Source organism: Canis lupus, chromosome 20 (genome assembly GCF_048164855.1).
Source record: "Canis lupus baileyi chromosome 20, mCanLup2.hap1, whole genome shotgun sequence".
NCBI lineage: Eukaryota > Metazoa > Chordata > Mammalia > Carnivora > Canidae > Canis > Canis lupus.
This window is the reverse complement of record NC_132857.1, coordinates 54,883,995-54,903,872: the sequence shown is the minus strand read 5'-3', so window position 1 is coordinate 54,903,872 and position 19,878 is coordinate 54,883,995. Positions and strand designations below refer to the sequence as shown.

The window sequence follows — 19,878 nt, the reverse complement described above, 5'->3', positions numbered from 1 at the left end:
ACTGAGGAAAGGATATGTACAGAAATGTCACAGAAAATTAAATACAAATCTGTTAAATACAAATCAAATTAAATACATTAGTAAATTTGTCTACCAGGTTGACATACCTATAGAATTGATAACATTAAGATTGTAAACTTACAGGGAATTAGTCACGTGTTCCTGTGGGTAGTATAAATTGACATAACTAGAATAAGAGACAGTATTTAACCACATTACAAAGTAATATACCCTTTGATTCAGCAACCCTTTCTAGGAATTTATACTTGTGAAATAATGTATATACAGTTACCCATTGCAACACCATTTTTAAATAGTGAAAGAAGAGAAACAACATAAATGGCCATCAACAGAATACTGATTGATTAATCCACATAATAGATTATTATACATCTGTGAAAAGAAACATTTGTCTGTAGTCCAGAAAAAAAGGGAAAAAAATATCATATTTTTATTAGTTTATGCAGGCATACTTCATTTTGCTTTGCTTTGTTGCACTTTGCAGATAACTGCGTGTGTTTGTGTTTTGTTTTGTTTTGTTTTAACAAATTAAAGATTTTTGGCAGCCCTTTGTTGAGCAAGTATGCAGGCACCATTTATTCCAACAGCATTTGCTTGTTTTGTCTCTATGTCACATTTTGGTAACTTTCACAATATTTTAGGTATTTCCATTATTATATTTGTCATGGTGATCTGTGATCAGTGATCTTTGATGTTACTATTATAATTGATTTGGGGTGCCAGGAGCCATGCCTGTATAAGATGGCAAACTTAATGGGTAAATGTGTTCGTTCTGATTGTTCCACTGCCTTCCACTCTCCCATCTCTCTCCCTTTCCTCAGGCCTACTTATTCTCTAAGATACAAGAATAATGACATGAGGCCAAATAATAACCCAAATGGCCGCCAGGTGTTCAAGTGAAAGGGAGAGTCCTGCATGTCTCACTTTAAATCAAAAGCTAGAGATGACTGAGTTTAGTGAGGTGGGCCTGTCAAAAGCCAAGATAGACTGAAGGCTAGGCCTCTTACACCAAACAGCCAAGCTGTGAATGTAAAGGAAAAGTTCTTGAAGGAAATTAAAAGTGCTACTCCAGTGAACTCACCAATGATAAGGTAAAACAACCATATTGCTGATATGGAGAGAGTTTTAGTGGCCTACGCATTCCCTTAAGCCATTGCCTAATCCAGAGCAAGGCTGTAATTCTGTTCAATTCTTTGAAGGCCAAGAGAGGTGAGGAAGCCCCAAAGAAAAGTTTGTAGTTGGCAGGATTTGGTTTATAAGGTTTAAGGAAAGTAGCCACCTCTAAAACATAAAAGTGCAAGGTCATGCAGCAAGTGCTGATGCAGGAAAAGGGACCATGATGAAACATGGACAATGGACACACACTCTTGTTGGATTTCGTACCGGGAGGTGATACAGAGTGCATCTTCTCATAGTTCACTGGCCAAAGTGTCACACGGTCACACCTAATTTCAAGAGAGTAAACAGGTGTATTCTGCCTAAGTGACTAGAAGCCAAGTTAACCAGTATTTGGTGAATTTCACTGGCGACAACAGCTAACTTGTTTTGAGCTTGTGTTTCTCTGATTTTTCCCTGTCTAGATACTTGTAGATTTTCTTTGTCTTTGTATGAATATGACAGACTAATATCTAACCTTAGGTCATAAAAACTGATACTTTGTAAACGCCCTTAATATGGGACACCTGGGTGGCTCAATGGTTGAGCTTCTGCCTTCGGCTCAGGGCGTGATCCTGGAGTTCCAGGATCGAGTCCCACAGTCGTGCTCCCTGCAGGGAGCCCGTTTCTCCCTCAGCCTGCGTCTCTGCTTCTGTGTATGTCTCATGAATAAATAGAATCTTTAAAAAGAAACTCCTTAATATGAATTTAGATCTTTTTTCAGTACAAGATATTTGTTTTTCAATCTTCATTATTTTATGATCTTTGGAAAATATATCATCATACAAATGTTTGAAAAACATTTTTAGGGACACCATAGTAGCTCAGTAGGTTAGACGTATGCCTTCAGCTCAAGTCATGATCCCGGATTTCTGGGATCAAGCCCCAAGTCAGGCTCCCTGCCAGGCAGGAAGCCTGCCTCTCCCTCTCCTCTCTGCTTGTGCTCTATCTCTTTCTCTATCTCTGTGTCTCTCTCAAATAAATATTTTTTAAAAGAAGAAAGGAAAACATTTTTAGATAGTGCTTTAATTTTTCAGGAAACTCATAGTGATACTCTGAGAAAATGAACTCTAGGAAATCAGTACATTGGACCTATTCTATCCTAAACTATGCCTCTTGAAACAAAGTGGCATTACAACAGAGAAGTTGAATTGTAGTGATGTGTATGTCAACGTGTCACGCCTAAAAATATAACTTGAGCAGCTAATGCCTGAATTTATTCTGAACTTCATCTTGGAAATTTGTCCCTAAGCGGATGGAGAAGTTTCAGAAAAAAAGGAAATAGAGTTAGTAAACACTTACAAAGATGTTTAAGTACAAATTAAAACTATACTCCATTTCATTAGTAAATTGGCTAAAATAGATCTATTTTTTACCAGGAAAATTAAGCATAAAAGAGAGTCCCCCTTATTATAACCACTCCCCCATGCACATACATACAACTTCCCCTGTTATTAACATCTTCCCCAAGTATAGTACATTTGTTAAATTGATGAATCAATTTTAGTATGTTTTTATTAACTAAAATCCCATGGTTTTCATAAAGGTTCACTCTTTGTAATGTACAATTATGTGGGTTTTAATAAATGCATAATGTCATGTATCCACCATTACAGTGCCATACAAAATAATTCTACCACCCTAAAAATCCCCTGTGCTTTATCTACTCGTCTTCCTACCTGCAACCCTTGGCAATCACTAATTATTTTATTGTCCCCCATAAGTTTTGCCTTTTCCAGAATGTTACATAGTTTGAATCATAAAATATATAGCCTTTTCAGATTGACTTCTTCCGTTTGTCATATGAGTTTAAGATTTCTTTATGTCATTTCATGGCTTGACAGTCTCATTTCTTTTATTTGCTTAATAATAATACAGTGTATGAATGTGGCATTGTTGATGCATTCACCTATTAAAGGAAATCTTGGTTCCAATTTTTGGCAGTTGTGAATAAAGCTATTATAAAGACATATATATATATATATATATATATATGCGGACATAGTCTTCAACTTAATTGGGTAAATAACTTACGAGCACCAATTGCTGGATCATATGCTAAGACCGTGGTTAGCTTTATAAGAAGCTACTGATCTGTCTTCCAAAGTAACTGTACCGTTTGCTTTTGTCACCATATGCATCTTCATTAGCACTCAGTATTCTCAGTGTTTTTAACTTCAGCTATTGCAGTTGAGAGGTGGTGGAATCTCAATGCTGTTTGTATTTGCAGTCCTCTAATTATGTATAATAAGTAATTTTTCATATGCTTATTTTCATCTATCTTTGGTATTTTATGACCATTTTTGAACTGTTGATTTGTTTCTTATTGATATATTTTAAGAGTTATTTGTATATTTTGGATATGTGTTTTGCAAATACGTTCTTCGAATCTGCGGTTTGTCTTTTAATTCTATTAATCCTTTTCTTGGCAAGCATTTTTTTCATTTTTTTAAAGATTTTATTTATTTGAGAGAGAGAGCGTGTGTATGCACACAAGCCAAGAGGAAAGGGTTAGGGGGAGAGGGAGAAGCAGACTCTTCGCTGAGCGGGATCCCTACACGGGGCTCAATCTCAGGACCCTGAGATCATGACCTGAGCCAAAGACAGACGCTTACCTGACTGAGCCACCCAGGTGCACCCAGTTTTTTTTTCATTTTAAATAAGTTCAGTTTATCAGCCATGGATTGTGACTTTGGTGTTAAATCTAAGACTTAATCACTAAGCCCTAGATGTAGGTTTTCTCCTATGTTTCCTTCTAGAAGATTTTTGGTTTTGTGTTTTACATTTAGTTTGGTGATTGATTTTGAATTAATTTCTTTGAAAGGTGTAAAAAACAATTTGAAATCTTTGAAATCTGTGTCTAGATTCTTTTTTTTTTTTAATATGAATGTTTAAATTGTGTTAGAATTTGTTGACAAGGCTATCTTCTTCTTTGAACTACCTTCACTTCTTTCTCAGATGTCAGTTAATTGTATTTGTGTCCATCTATTTCTGCCTGTCTTGATTAGTGTAGCTTTATAGTAAGTCTTAAAATTGGGCAGTGTGCTTCTTCAATATTGTTTTGGCTATTCTGGGTACTTTCCCTTTTTGTATTAACTTTAGAATTAATATATTAATTTCCAAGTACTGGAAATTTTTGAGCTAATTTGTAGTTTCAATCTATAAATCACACTGTAAAAATTGGTTTCTTTAACTATTGAATTTTCACATTCATGAACATGGGCTATCTTTCCATTTATCTTTCCATCTACTTAGGTATTTCCTTGGAGTTTTGTGGTTTTCCTCTTATAAATCTTATATATTTCATTAGGTTTGTACCTACATATGTAAATATTTTTGATACTAATGTGAATAGTACTATGTTTTAAATTTCAGATTCCAAGTGTTCATTGCTTATATATAGGAAAGCAAATTACTTTTGTGTATTGTTTTGTATCTTGCAATCTTGGTTTAATTGATTATTGGTTCTAAAAATTTGTCAATTCTTTGGGATTTTCTACAATCATGTCATCTACAAGTAGAAGAAAGTTTTATTTCTTCCTTTCCTCTTTCTTTTTATACCTTTATTTCCTTCTCTTATATTTATTATTCACAGGCTGTGTTTAAGCATTGAGGATAAAATTAACTGATATTATACAAACCCTCAATATGAATTTGTCTGTTTTCACTAACAAATAATTTTATTTTTGAGTATTCTCTTTCATTTCTTCTTGTCCTTTCTTAGGATTAGCCTTTGATCTCATTTCTCTGTGTTATTTCTCCATGTTTCTTTCTTTTCATCTTTTTCTTCCTCTCCCTCAGCATTCTGGAATATCTTTAGTGTGATTTTCTTCGTCTCGTCCATTGTTTGCTCCTTCTTTTTTTTTTTAATTTTTTTTTTTTTAAGATTTTATTCATTCACGAGAGACACAGAGAGATAGGCAAAGACACAGAGGGAGAAGCAGGCTCCATGCAGAAGCCCAATGTGGGACTCTATCCCGGGACTCCAGTTTTAGTATTTGTGCTGCTGAAGTGAGCACTATCCTGGGACTCTAGGATCTCGCTCTGGGCCAAAGGCAGATGCTCAACTGGTGAGCCACCCGGGCGTCCTCTGTTTGCTTCTAATGTGATACTGCATTTTAGTTTCTAATAATCCTTCCTTCTAGTCTGCCTCCTTGTCATGCACCTTCTTAGTCTGTTGTTTGTGTTTATTTAAGTCTGACTTAAAGAGCCCAAAATATTTATTTTCTAAAATATACATTTTCAGCAGTATTTAATCTTTTTCATCAGCTTACTATCTCCTTTCATGTTATACCATCTTTATATAAACTCCTATGTCAGTTTTTTTCTACCGTTTCAGGGCTTAGGGAGATGATAGCCATTAAGACGGAGTAGTTTTCAGTTAATAAAACAGATTGTTCTTGTTATGCTGGCATTTTTGTCCTAATGTTACTACATCTTAAACCAGAGCCCTGTGATGGGCTTTGACCAAATCTGACTTCAGTAGAATATGGAAGAATCCTGTACTTGATGTTCCAGTACTATTTGATTCATTCTTGTTGCACTCCGATATTGAGAGGTCAGACAGCTGACGAGCACTGTTTAACTTTTCTCACTTTTGTAGTTTATGTGTAGAGTATCCCAAGACATAAATTGTTTTAGACAAGAACTCTCATGTAAATTTTAATATAAGAAATAAAATTACGATATATTTATCACCGAGCAATTTGAAGTACAAAAATTTTGGAATCTACAGTTTAATTGATAAAGATAACAGTTAGTGGGGCACCTGGGTGGCTCAGTCAGTTAGGCATCTGCCTTCAGCTCATGTCATGATCCCGGGGTCCTAGGATTGAGCCTCACATTGGGCTCCCTGCTCCGCCCTCTCCCTCTGCCAGCTGCTCTGCCTACTAGTGCATGCATGTGGGCACGTGTGTATGTGAGCGCTTGCTCTGTGTCAAATAAAATCTTTAAAAAAAATTTTTTTTTTAAAGATAGCCGTTATGGTGGCTTATTGTATTTCAAACATTTTATTAAAAGAAATAGATGTAGGGATGCCTGGGTGGCTCAGTGATTGACTGTCTGCCTTTGGCTCAGGGTGTGATCCCCAGTTCAGGGATTGAGTCCTGCATCAGGTTGAGCATCTTCCTTTGGCTCAAGATCTGACCCCGGGGTCCCCGGATCAAGTTCCACATTGGGCTCTCTGCAGGGAGCCTGCTTCTCCCTCTGCCTGTGTCTCTGCCTCTCTCTGTGTGTCTCTTATGAATAAACAAAATCTTTTAAAAAAGAAAAACAGATGTGATTCCAAATGACAATCTGTCATTTGGAAAATGAAAATACTCTTCAATGTAGAAATTACTGTAGCCAAAGAAACAAATATTAGGAATAATAATAGTAGATAAGCATAAAAATCCCTGGCTGCTGGCAGGTCTAAATAAACTATGCCAGTATGTTTATAACATTGTTAGCTACAAAGACTGGAAGTAGGGTACCCATATTAGTCACCCTGCTTGGGTAGGATAACCTACCAAGTAGGATAACCAACTTTTTTTTGGTAAATAATTAGTTTAAAGTATTTGGAAAGATGACATTGTATGTGAAAAATACTGAAATTATACAATTGGTTACCTATTACACACAGTAAGTTTTAGCAACATCGGAATTGAGCTAAAATTATTTGAAAACACATATGTTAATACACTTAAATTCTTTCAGACCTCACAAACACATCATGAAAAGGTAAGAGCTGATCTAGGCAGATCATAGTAACTTGTTTGAAGTAAATTCAATGGAAACGGTGCTATAAACTTGTTTTAACTCTTTTTTTAAAGTTTTTATTTTAATCACCTGGTGTTCATTGAGACAGGTGCACTCCTTAATCCCCATCACCTATTTCACCCATTCCTCCTATCAACCTCCCCTCTGGTAATCATCAGTTTGTTTCCTGTCTGAGTCTGTTTCTTGGTTTGCTTCTTTTTTTTTTTTTTTTCTCTCCCTTTGCTAGTTTGTGTTCACAGTTCACTAAATTCCACATTAGAGTGAAATCATATGGTATCTGTGTTTTTCTGACTGACTTATTTCACTTAGTATCATACTCTCTACCTCCACCTATGTCATTGCAAATGGCAGTATTCCATTCTTTTTTATGGCTGAATAATATTCCGTTGTGTGTGTGTGTGTGTGTGTATCTTTTTTATACCTTAATCTATTGATAGATACTTGGAGTGCTTCCATCATTTGGCTAATGTAAATAATGCTGCCGTAAACACAGAGGGGCATATTTTCCTTTGAATTAGTACGAGAGAGTTCCTTTTTCTACACATCCTTGGCAACACCTGTTGTTTCTTGTGTTTTTATTTTAGCCATTCTGAAAGGTGTGACATGATAGCTCATTGTGGTTTTAATTTACATTTCCTTAACGATGAATAATGTTGAATATCTTTTCATGTGTCTGTTGTCCACCTGTACGTCTTTTTTTTTTTTTTTTTGGAGAAATGTCTGTTCCTATCTTCAACCCATTTTTAAATCAAATTGGGTTTTTTTGGATGTTGAATTGTGTCAGTTTTTTATATATTTTGGATACTAACACCTTATAAGATACGTCATTTGCAAATATCTTCTCCCATTCAGTTGCTTGCCTTTGAGTTTTGTTGGTTGTTTCCTTCACTGTGTAGAACTATTTATTTTGGTGTGATCCAAATAGTTTATTCTTGCTTTTGTTTCCCTTGCTTCGACGAACCTATCTAGAAAGGAGTTAGTATGACCAGCGTCAGAGAAATTACTGCCTGTGCTCCCTTGTAGGATTTTTATGGTTTCAGGTCTTGAAGTTAGGTCTTCAATCAGTTTTCAGTTTATTTTTGTGTGTGGTGTAAGAAAGTGGCCCAGTTTCATTCTTTTGCATGTTGCTCTCCAGTTTTCCTAGCGCTGTTGAAGTGACTATCTTTTTCCTGTTGGATATTCTTTCCTGATATGTCAGATATTAGTTGAACATAAAATTAAGGGTTTATCTCTTGGTTTTCTATTCTTTTCTCTTGATCTAATGGTCTATTCTTTACCATATCATAGTGTTTTGATTAATGCAACTTTGTAATATAACTTGAAGTGTCAAATTGGGATGCTTCCAGCTTTGATTTTCTTTTTTCAAGATTGCTTTGCCTATTCAGGGTCTTGTAGTTCCATAGAAATTTTAGGATTGTTTGTGCTAGCCTTTGTGAGAAATGCTGTTGGTATTTTGACAGGGATTGCATTAAATGTGTGGATTGCTTTGGATAGTATAGACATTTTATCAGTATTTGTTCTTCCAACCATCAGCATGGAATGACTTTTCATTTCTTTGTGTTGTCATCAGTTTCTTTCATTAGTTTTTACAGTTTTCAGAGTATAGGTCTTTTACCTCCTCAGTTGTGTTTATCTTCTATATGTTACTATTTTTAGCACAATTGTAAATAGTATTGTTTGCTTAATTTCTCTTTCTACTGCTTCATTATTGGTGTATAAATGCAACAAATTTCTCTACATTGATTTTTGTATCCTGCAACTTTACTGATTCCATTTTTTTGTTTTAGCAGGTTTTTTTGTCCCAGTCTTTTGGGTTTTCTATATGTAGTATCATGTCATCTGCAAATAGTGAAAAGTTATACTGCTTCTTTACCTATTTGGTTGCCTTTTAATTTCTTTTTGTTCTCTGATTGCTGTGGCTAGACTTCCAGTCTTATGTTGAATGATAGTGGTAAAAAAAAAAAAAAAAAAAAGAATGATAGTGGTGAGAGTGAGGGTCGCTTGGGTGGCTCAGTTGGTTAAGCATCTGCCTTCACTTCAGCTCAGGTCATGATTCGAAGGTCTTGGAATTGAGCCCCACATGGGGCTCAGTGCCAAGTGGGGAGCCTGCTTCTCCCTGTCCTTCTGCTGCTTCCCTTGCTTGTGCTCTCTCTTTCTCCAAAATAAGTAAATGGCTAAAATCTTATAAGAAAAAAAAAAAGATGGTGAGAGTAGATATCCTTGTCTTTTTCCTCACCTTAGGGGAAAGGCTCTCAGTTTTCCCCCCATTGAGGAAGTTGTTAGCTGTTGGTTTTTCTTATATGGCCTTATTATATTCAGGCATATTCCCTCTTAAACCACCTTTTTTGAGAATTTTTATCCTAAATGGATGTTATACTTTGTCAGATGGCTTTTTCTGCGTCTGCTGATCATACAGTTCTTATTCCTTTCGGTTATTGATGTGTTTATCATGTTGATTTGCAAATACTGAACTACCCTTGCAACCCAGGAAGAATTCCCACTTGATCATGGTGAATGGTTTAATGTGTTGTTGATTTGGGTTTGCTAGTATTTTGTTGAGGATTTTTGCATCTGTGTTCATCAGGTATCTTGGCCTGTAGTTCTCCTTTTGTAGTGTCTTTATCTGGTTTGCGTTTCAGGGTAATGCTGCTCCCATAGAATGAATTTGAAGCTTTCCTTTTCTGTTTTTTGGAATATTTTGAGAAACATAGGTATTAACTGTTATTTAAATGTTTGATACAATTGGCCTGAGAAGCCTTCTGGCCCTGGAGTTTTTGTTTCTTGGGCGTTTTTTATTACTGATTCAGTTTTCTTGCTGGTGATCAGTCTTTTCAAATTTTCTATTTCTTCCTCTTTCAGTTTTGGTAGTTTATAAATTTCTAGGAATTTATCCATATTTTCTAATTCAGTGTTGGCATGTACTTTTTTGTAAGTCCTTCTATAATTGCTTGTATTTTTTGGTGTTTGCTATCTCTCATTTGTGATTTTATTTGTTTGGGTTTTTTTTTTTTTTTCTTGTTAAGTCTGGCTAGAAATTTATCAGTTTTATGGATTTTCTCCCCCCAAAGAATCGCTCCCAGTTTCATTGATCTGTTGGTTTTATTTTGTGTTTCTGTATCATTTATTTCTCCTCTAATCTTTCTTATTGCCTTACTTCTGCTGATTTTAGGGGTTTTTTGTTCTTTTACTAATGCCTTTAGGTGTAAGGTTAGGTTGTTAACTTGAGATTTTTCTTTCTTCTTGAAGTAGGTCTATATTGCTATCGCCCCTCTTCAGACCACTTTTACTGAGTCCAAAGGCTATTATTAACCCTTGTTTTTACATATTCATTTGTTTCCATGTGCTTTTTAATATCTTTTTTGGTTTTCTGGTAGAACCATTTATTATTTAGTAGCATGTTATTTAACCTCCATGTATTTGTGGGTTTTTTGAGATTTTTCCTTTGTGATGGACTTCTAGTTTCATTGCATTGTAGTCATAAAAGATACATGCTATGGCTTTAATTTTTTTTTTTTTTAATTTGTTAAGGCTTGTTTTGTCACCTAATATGTGATCTTTTCTGAAGAATGTTCCATGTGCACTCAAGAAGAATGTGTATTCTGCTGTTTCAGGATGGGATTCTGACTATTAAATCCTTCTTGTCCAGTGTGTCAAAGTCATTGTTTCCTTATTGATTTTCTGTTTCGATGATTTGTCCACTGATATAAGTGGGGTGTTAACGTCACTTACTATTGTATTATTATCTCATTTGTATTTGTTATTAACTCTTTTATGTATTGGTGTGTTCTCATGTTAGATATATAAACATTTACCATTGTTCTATCTTGTTGGATTGTCCCCTTTATTATTCTTTTTAATTCCTTTCCTTTTTTTCTATTTTTTTTTTTTAAGATTTTATTGATTTATTCATGAGAGAGACAGAGAGGGAAAGACATAGGCAGAGGGATAAGCAGTCTCCCTGTGGGGACTGATGTGGGACTCAATCCCAGGACCCCGGGATCACACCCTGAGCCAGAGGCAGACACTCAACCACTGAGACACCCAGGCATCCCTGCCCCCTTTATTATTATATAGTGTCCTTCTTTGTCTCTTGTTACAATCTTTGTTTTAAAGCCTATTTTTTCCAATAAAAGTATTGCTACTCTGGCTTTTAGTATCCATTTGCATCATAAATATTTTTCCATCCCCTCACTTTCAGTCTGCAGATATCTTTAGGTCTAAAATGAGTTTCTTGTAAGCAGCCTATGGATGGGTTTTGTTTTTCTATCCATTCTGTCACCCTCTGTCTTTTAATTGAAGCATTTAGTCCATTTGCATTCAAAGTAAATATTGAAAAATATGTATTTATTGATACTTTATTATTTTGTGCTTGTTTCTGAAGATTTTCTCTCCTTTCTCTTTTTCATGGTTTGCTGGTTTTCTTTAGTGATAGTTTTGGATTTCTTTTTTTTTTATTCTTTGCATATTTAGTAGTCATTTTTTATCTGTGGTTGTCATTATGTTTGTGACATTTTCCATGTATAGTAGTCTGTATTAAGTTGATGGTTGTTCAAGTTTGAACCCATTCTTTACTCTTCTTCTCCCTGCATTTTAGGTTTATGGGGTCATATTTTACATCCTTTTTCTTGTGAATTCCTTGTCTTATTTTTCTACAGGCATATTCATTTTTACTGTTTCTGTGTTCCTCCCTTCATCTTATCGCTTTTGGTCTCTCTCTTCCACTCAAAGAGACCCCACCCCCTTTAATATTTCCTGCAGGGCTGGCTTAGTGGTCATGAGCTCCTTTAGTTTTTGCGGAAACTCTTTGTCTCTCCTTCTATTGTGAATGATAACCCTGCTGGAAATAGTATTCTTGGCTGCAGATTTTTCCCATTCAGCATTTTGCATATAACATAGCACTCTTTTCTGGCTTGGAAAATTCCTGCTGAAAAATTCACTGATACCTTCTTGGTATTTCCTTTGTATGTAATTTTTTTTTTTTTTTGTCATGCTGCTCTTTTTATTTTTTTCTTTATTCTTAATTATAAGAATTATAATTGTCTTGGTGTGGATCTACTTTTGTTGATTTTGTTAGGGGTTCTTTGTGCCTCCTGGATTTGGATATCTATTTTCTTCTCCAAATGTGAGAAATTTTTAGCTGTTATTTCTTCAAATGAATTATTTACCCTCTTTGCTCTCCTCTTTTTCTGGGACTCCTATAATAATTATTTACTATATTGGGTGGTGACACTGAAGTTTCCAAGTATTCTAATTTTGTATAATTCTTTTTCTTCTCTTTTGTTCAGCTTGATTGTTTTCCATTACTCTGTCTTCTGGGTCGTTAATTTATTCCTCTGCTTCTTCCAGCTTGCTGTTCACTCCATCAGGCATGTTTCTCATTTCATTTATTGAGCCCTTTATCTCTGCTGTTATTCTTTATCTCTGTGTTAATGGTCTCACTGATGTGCTCCAGTCTTTTCTCAAGTCCAGTGAGTATACATACAATCATTGTTCTAAATCCTCCATCAGGAATGTTATTTATATCTGTTTCATTTTGATGTCTGACCATGGCTTCGTCCTTTTCTTTCATTTTGGACAAACTCCTCTTCTCATTTTATCTAAGTCTCTGTATCTGTTTCTGTATGTTAGAAAAGTCAGTTATGTCTCATGTTTTTGAGGGCAATGGCTTAAAAAAAAAGTATTTAAATTCAATTTAATTAACCCATACTGTGTTATTAGTTTCAGAGGTAGAATTCAGTGATTCTTCAGTTGCATAGAATAGTCAGTGCTCATTATTTCAAGTGCCCTTATTAATGCCCACCACCCAGTTAGCTATCCCCCTATTCATCTCCACTCCATCAGCCCTCAGTTTATTCCCTCTAGTTAAGAGTGTCTCATGGTTTGCGTCCCTGTTTTCCTCTTACTTTATTTTTCCTTCCCTTCCCCTATGTTCATCTGATTTGTTTCTTAAATTCTACATGTGAGTGAACTCATAGTGGTATTTGTCTTTGACTGTCTTATATCACTTAATATATTCTGGTTCTATCCACGTCATTGCAGATGGCAAGATTTCATTCTTTTTGATGACTGAATAATACTCCATTGCATACATATACCACATCTTCTTTTCCATTCATCTGGACATCTAGGCTCTTTCCACATATTGGCAACTGTACACATTGCTGCTGTAAGCATTGGGGTACAGGTGCCCCTTTGAATCACTGTTTGTATCCTTTGAATAAATACCTAGTAGTGTAATTGCTGGATTGTAGGGTAGCTATATTTTTAACTTTTTGAGGAACCTCCATACTGTTTTCCAGAGTGGCTGCACCAGTTTGCGTTCCCACCAACAGTGTAAGAGGGTTCCCCTTTCTCTGCATCCTCACCAATATCTGTTGTTTCCAGACTTGTTCATTTTAGCTATTCTCACTGATGTGAGGTGGTATCTCATTGTGGTTTTGATTTGTAGTTCCCTGATGGAGGGCAATGATTTTATGAGTAAGAGGTTCTATAGTGCCCTGCATGTAGTGTCTTCTCTTCCTCAAGACCTGGCACTTCTGAGAATGTCAGAGGATTTGTGCTACATGCACTCTGCTGTTGTGTTGTCCTGGCTACTTTATCTTTCAGGACAGTCATCTGCAGATGCTCTTTTCCTCTTGTAGGATGTATTTGGTCCCTAGCCTGAATGTGATTCATCTTAACTAGATGTGCTCTGGTTTGCTTGTAAAATGATAACCTTTAACCACTATCACCTGAATCAAGTGTGAGGCAACGTTGTATTGGCAGGAGTTTAAGCCAGTCTTATGAGGGCGGGAGGCCCCACTGTGGTGGGACTGAGGCAAAAGTGGCTGGGAAGGGCAATTCACCATGGCATGGAGCTGGGCTTGGTATAAGGAAGTTTAGTAGCAAGTGTGGGTGCTAGGCTGTTTTCTTTGAGTAGCTCTGTGTTTATGCTGATGAGCGTTGGAGGTAAATGGTACCTGTCAGTTCATTTTTTTTCTCCCAGAGATCTCTCTGTGAATACCCTCTCCCTGGGACACTCTGAGATGAGCAACTAACCTCTGCACTGTGTGCCTCACGCACTCTTTAGATTGCTTTATGTCTGCAGACTGTTTTCTCTGCCTTCTCTCCAAGAGCAGCCCCAGTGTCCTTCAGATTCTCCTCGAAACAAGCATGCTGACCTTTGGAACTCGAGTCTTTAAGCCCCACTGGTTGCAAGAACTCAAGAAATTGAGGCCCTCTAGCTTTCCAAACCAATCTTTTGGGGATTCATTTCCTGTGTACTCCCCTGTGTGTTTGTCTCACTTCTCTGAGACTGTGGCTTCCTCCTACCACGTTGGCTCCGATCCATTTCTCTCCCAAGATAAGTCTCTGCATTTCTACCATCTTTGATGTGGCCTCTTCTCTACCCTTAGTTATGGAGCTTTCTCTGCCAATCTTCAGGTCAGTTTCTGGGTGATGATTTCATTGATTTGGATGATTTCATTCATTTGTTTGGATGATTTCATAGGTTATCTACTTGTATTTATGAGAGGAAGCAAGCCTAGGATCCTCCTACTCCACTGCCATCTTCCTTTGTGAAAAACTTTCTTCATGCATATGTAAAATGAATGTGTTTTTATTACTGCCATTTCATTATGCAGAGAATTTGAAATAGTTTTCAACAATTTACCAACCATAAAATAATTTAAAACCTATAATCAGACCCAGGGAAATGTAACCATTATGTAAGTAAGATATCAATTAATGGATGGAAGAACATTGCAGATTACTAAGGAGCTGTCGTAAAGGCCGTACTTTGATATACCATGTTTGTATAATCTGGGAATGAAGTCTTGTGGTAGACTCATACTTGCTCTAAAGGCCAAGAAGTACCACTTCATTTTCTGACAGTTCTCTATAAAGAATGTCACTTCTTAGCTGGTGTTTATTTCATAGTATGACAGTTGATATTTTGAGATATCCCTTTTTAAGAGGACTTAGATTACCTATGATCTGAGGTAGAATTCCATTGGGGTTTATTTAGATTTATTTATTTTGAGAGAGCACACATGCACACAAGAGTGAGTATGGGGTAAGAGGCAGAGGCAGAGAGGGAGAGAATCTTAAGCAAGCTCTGTGCTCAGCAAAGAGCCAGATGCTGGGCAGGATCTCACCACCCTGAGATCATGACCTGAGCTGAAACCAAGAGTTAGATGCTTAATGGGCTGAACCATCCAAGCAAAGCAGAATTCCATTTGTTATACCAGAATACTTAGTATTTTTGATATCCTTTTGTGAAACCTAATTATTTATTTATCTATTTATTTTTTGAGACCTAATAATTTAAAATGTTATTTGCTTCTATTTCACAAAAGTGTTGCAGTGACATATATAATGTTCCAAATACAAATAGTATTTTTTCAAAATGGAACCAGTTGTTCCAGTGTCTTTTTTGAGTATCCTTTTTTGATTGTCTTCACAAGGGCATATTTAATGGATTCTCAGTTACACTTAAAGAGGATGGTGTTCGTGGTTTGGCTAAAGGATGGGCTCCGACTTTCATTGGCTATTCTATGCAAGGGCTCTGCAAGTTTGGCTTTTATGAAGTTTTCAAAGTCTTGTATAGCAACATGCTTGGAGAGGAGAATGCCTATCTCTGGCGCACATCACTATATTTGGCTGCCTCTCTCAGTGCTGAATTCTTTGCTGACATTGCCCTGGCTCCTATGGAAGCTGCTAAGGTTAGAATTCAAACCCAACCAGGTTATGCCAACACCTTGAGGGATGCAGCTCCCAAAATGTATAAGGAAGAAGGCTTAAAAGCATTCTACAAGGGGGTTGCTCCTCTCTGGATGAGACAGATACCATACACCATGATGAAATTTGCCTGCTTTGAACATACTGTTGAAGCATTATATAAGTTTGTGGTTCCCAAGCCCCAAAGTGAATGTTCAAAGGCAGAGCAACTGGTTGTAACATTTGTAGCAGGTTATATAGCTGGAGTCTTCTGTGCAATTGTTTCTCATCCTGCTGATTCTGTGGTATCTGTGTTGAATAAAGAGAAAGGTAAGCAGTGCTTCTCAAGTCCTTCAGAGACTCGGATTTAAAGGTGTATGGAAGGGACTCTTTGCCCGTATCATCATGATTGGCACTCTGACTGCACTACAGTGGTTCATCTATGACTCTGTGAAGGTCTACTTCAGGCTCCCTCGCCCACCTCCACCTGAAATGCCAGAGTCTCTGAAGAAGAAGCTTGGGTTAACTCAGTAGATTGATCAAAGCAAATGTGGACTGAATCTGCTTGTTGATCAGTGTTGAGAAAAGTGCAAGAGGAACTTTTTTATATATTTGACAGTGTAGGAAATTGTCTATTCCTGGTATAATTACTGTAGTATTCTTGCCTAAGGCAAGAGTTTCAAACCACTGGTGAAATAAACCCAACTATTAATGAAAAAAAATTAATTTTTATTTATTTATGATAGTCACAAAGAGAGAGAGAGAGAGAGAGGCAGAGACATAGGCAGAGGGAGAAGCAGGCTCCATGCACCGAGAGCACGATGTGGGATTCGATCCCGGGTCTCCAGGATTGCGCCCTGGGCCAAAGGCAGGCGCTAAACTGCTGCGCCACCCAGGGATCCTTTGCCTTCACTTTTAATATCATCTTCACTAATTTTCTTTTGTATACATAGCCTATTTTGAGGGACCATTTATTTTCTAATTGTAGAGGTAGCTTTAATATTAGTAATTCTTTATCATTATTCTTCTTTTTAAAAGCTTTTTGGGGACACCTGTGTTGCTTAGCAGTTAAGCATCTGCCTTTGGCTCAGGGCATGGTACTGGAGTCCCAGGATTGAGTCCCACGTTGGGCTCCCTAGTGGGATCCTGCTTCTCCCTCTGCCTGTGTCTATGCCTCTCTGTGTGTGTCTCATGAATCAAACTTTAAAAAAAAAAAAAAGCCTTTTGGCTTTTCTTTAGTTCTATTCATTTTTAAGTTTTAAAAATATGCAATATTAATGTGAAGAGATGTGTATTATATTGCAATATAATTGTAATAAGATAGCACTACTCAAAAAAGAAGAGAATAGGAAGTATGTAGCATAGGAATATGTGGTTATAAAAATCTGAAACTTTTTAATTGAACAATTTAAGGTGGTATAACACTCTTAGTGTATTTTTAGTAGTAATTATTGTATTATTATTAGTAATTTTTTTTTCTTTGCAAGCTATACATTTCTTTAATAAGGTCTTTCTCTGTATACAGTAGCCTGCCTTAACCCTTAGGACATACATTCCAAGACCCTAGTGAATGCCTGAAGGCAAACCCAGGGATAGTAACAAACCTTATATATACTGGGGTTTTTTTTGTTTTTTTTTGTTTTGTTTTGTTTTTTTACCTGTGTTAAAATTTAATGTATAAGTTAGGCAGAGTAAGACGTTAAGAATAACAACTAGTAATAAATAGAATGATTATAATATAATAAAAGTTATATGAATGTGGTATTTCTGCCAAAATATATTGTACTTAACCTTCTTGTGATGATGTGAAATGATAAAATGTCTACATGATGAGATGAAGTTAGATGAATGATGTAGGCATTATTATGTAACATTAGGCTACTATTGACCTTCTGCCCATAATGTCAAAAGGAGAATCCATCTGCTTCCACATCGCATGCAACTGAAGCTTCAGATAAGGGGTGGCTATTATACCTAGCAACTAATAGAGGAAACCTCTCTTTTTCAACTTATCCTCTTGGTATTCTTTTTATTTTTATTTTATGATAACATACAGAGTAATTAACAGTATTTCATAGAAATTAGTATGTTGACTGGGGTAGACTTTTTGCAATCATATAGCATTGTTCTAATACATGTTTTTCAATAGCTTTTAAATGATTTCAGTTATATTTAGGTGAATAAATGTTAAAGATGAATAATGAACTAACACAGGAAGTTCTCAAGTGGCTGTAGTTATATGTGATTTATAGAGAAATATGTCTTTGACAGTTGTTTCTAAGCATTTATTAGTTTGGGAAGATGATTGAGGGACCGTGACAGTCCTAGCTTTTGGCATCTTGAGTTAGATGTTAGATGTTCCACTTAAACTTTTATCTACGAATAATGTGCAAATTTATTTGTTTAAAATGGCAATCTTTTTATGTTACTCTGTTCCCATTATTCATAGTTTTAAAAAGAATATGGGCTTACGATTTTTTAATCTATTATTAAATATTCCATAAACTTTTTAATACCATTTAGTTAATAAACCATGCTCTGAAAGAACTAATGGAAGTAGAAGAAGTGAGTGAAAATGTTTTACAAGTTCACCTAAATGGTAAGTAGATCCTCATTTTGCCATTGGAATGAATATAAGCCTTGCAAGCTTTTTATAATATAAAATTTATTTTACTAGTATGTTTTAAAGGTAGATAATAATTATAATTTAAAAACATGATCCATGTTTAACTTTCACTTTAATATACCATACATAGTATTTTTAGAAATTAAATAATAATAGTAGAAGAGGTACACAAGGACTCTTGGTTTTTTGGTCTTTCTTTTCTCTCTTTAAAACAAAAGAATGCCAAGGAAAGTAGTTCTCTGAGTTTACCAAATGTCTTCATTGCTGAGTTTCAAAAAGGAAGTAATGTTAACTAACAGACTTTTGATATTTTTCTTTCTAGTTAAATTTAAAAACAATTAGAAAACTTACTTGACTAGAAAATAATCTGCACTGTATCAAATAAATATTTCATTTTAGTTAAATGCTTTTAATTGGACTTTATTTCAGGACTGCTGCAGATCAATGATAAAATTGCCCTAAAGGAAATCACAAGGCAGTTAAATCTGGAAAATGTAGTTGGAGATAAAGTTTTTGTAAGTATCCTTTTAAATAGGCTTTAACTTTTGTGTGCCATAGATATTTTTGTATTTTTGGAAGGCTAGGGACTGTTACAGAGATTCTAAATTGAAATATAAAAGATTCTTAACGTAAAAAAGTATAATGTACTAGGATGCATTTATGCATATCTTTATGTTTAGATTTTTTTGAAGTAGATTATATTGACTATAAAATACCCGAGAAATCCATGTTTATGTAGATATTATCAGACTTTTTTTTATCTTTAAGTATTTTGATTCCCTATCTTTGGAGATAGTTTAACATATTTTTTAAAGTACTACACTCTAGCAGCCTGTTTTTAGTCTCCTGAGACTTCTTGGGTAGCTGGGAGTAATAAAGGGGAAATGTGCTGAATTTGAAACTACAAAAGGTAGAGTTGAGTCTTGTCTTAAAACTATTGACTACTTGATGATCATGGCTAATGAGTATTTCTGAAGTTCAGATTTCTCACCTGTGTTAAATATGCATTATCTTGTACTTCACAGATTTATTTTAAAGACAAAAGGAAGCATTAAACAATTTATGTTTAAAATTGCTGGATTGGTAATGTAGCATTTATATATATTATTGCATAATATAAAATGTCAGTTACCTCTTATTATTAAAATGTTTTCAGAAACTTAATTCATATCTCATTATTGTAACAGCTTTGGAACCTAAGGATAATGAACATCAGGGATTTAAATGAAACTAATTAGAAATGTTTTGGAACTTTCATTAGACTTTTTATACTATCACTTGATTTATAGGGTTGAAGAGAAACATGATTAAATTAATTCATAGATACTTTAGTTTTCATAATGAAATAACTTAACCTCATACTGTTATTCAGTTGAAGTGGTTGTGTACATACCAAGTTCATTTTTTGCTCACTGGTGATCATACAGTGTTATCACTCTAGTGTGTACTCTTTTCTGCAGTGACACAGCCATTGTTGTGTAAGCCTCTGAGCATTTGGTAATTTCATTCTTTAGTAATAATTACCTATGAAAAGGTCAGCCAACCATGTGTTACCCTTCCACAATGTTTAAAGGTTCAGCATGCCCCTCTGTAAGTCTAACGTTTTATCTCCTGTTCAGAAT

The 19,878-nt window shown here is 35.5% G+C and overlaps 1 protein-coding gene and 1 pseudogene across 3 annotated transcripts in view; both read left to right on the top strand.

Moving 5' to 3' along the window:
* Positions 1–19,878, top strand: part of ORC4 (origin recognition complex subunit 4) — an 87,095-nt gene that overhangs the window by 40,062 nt on the left and 27,155 nt on the right. For all 3 annotated transcript variants that reach the window (XM_072789129.1, XM_072789130.1, XM_072789131.1), the window contains exons 5-6: positions 18,154–18,229; positions 18,686–18,771. In XM_072789129.1, coding sequence (XP_072645230.1) covers positions 18,154–18,229; positions 18,686–18,771 — 162 coding nt within the window. The remainder of the gene's footprint in view (positions 1–18,153; positions 18,230–18,685; positions 18,772–19,878) is intronic.
* LOC140611573 (solute carrier family 25 member 3 pseudogene) lies at positions 899–16,352 on the top strand (annotated as a pseudogene).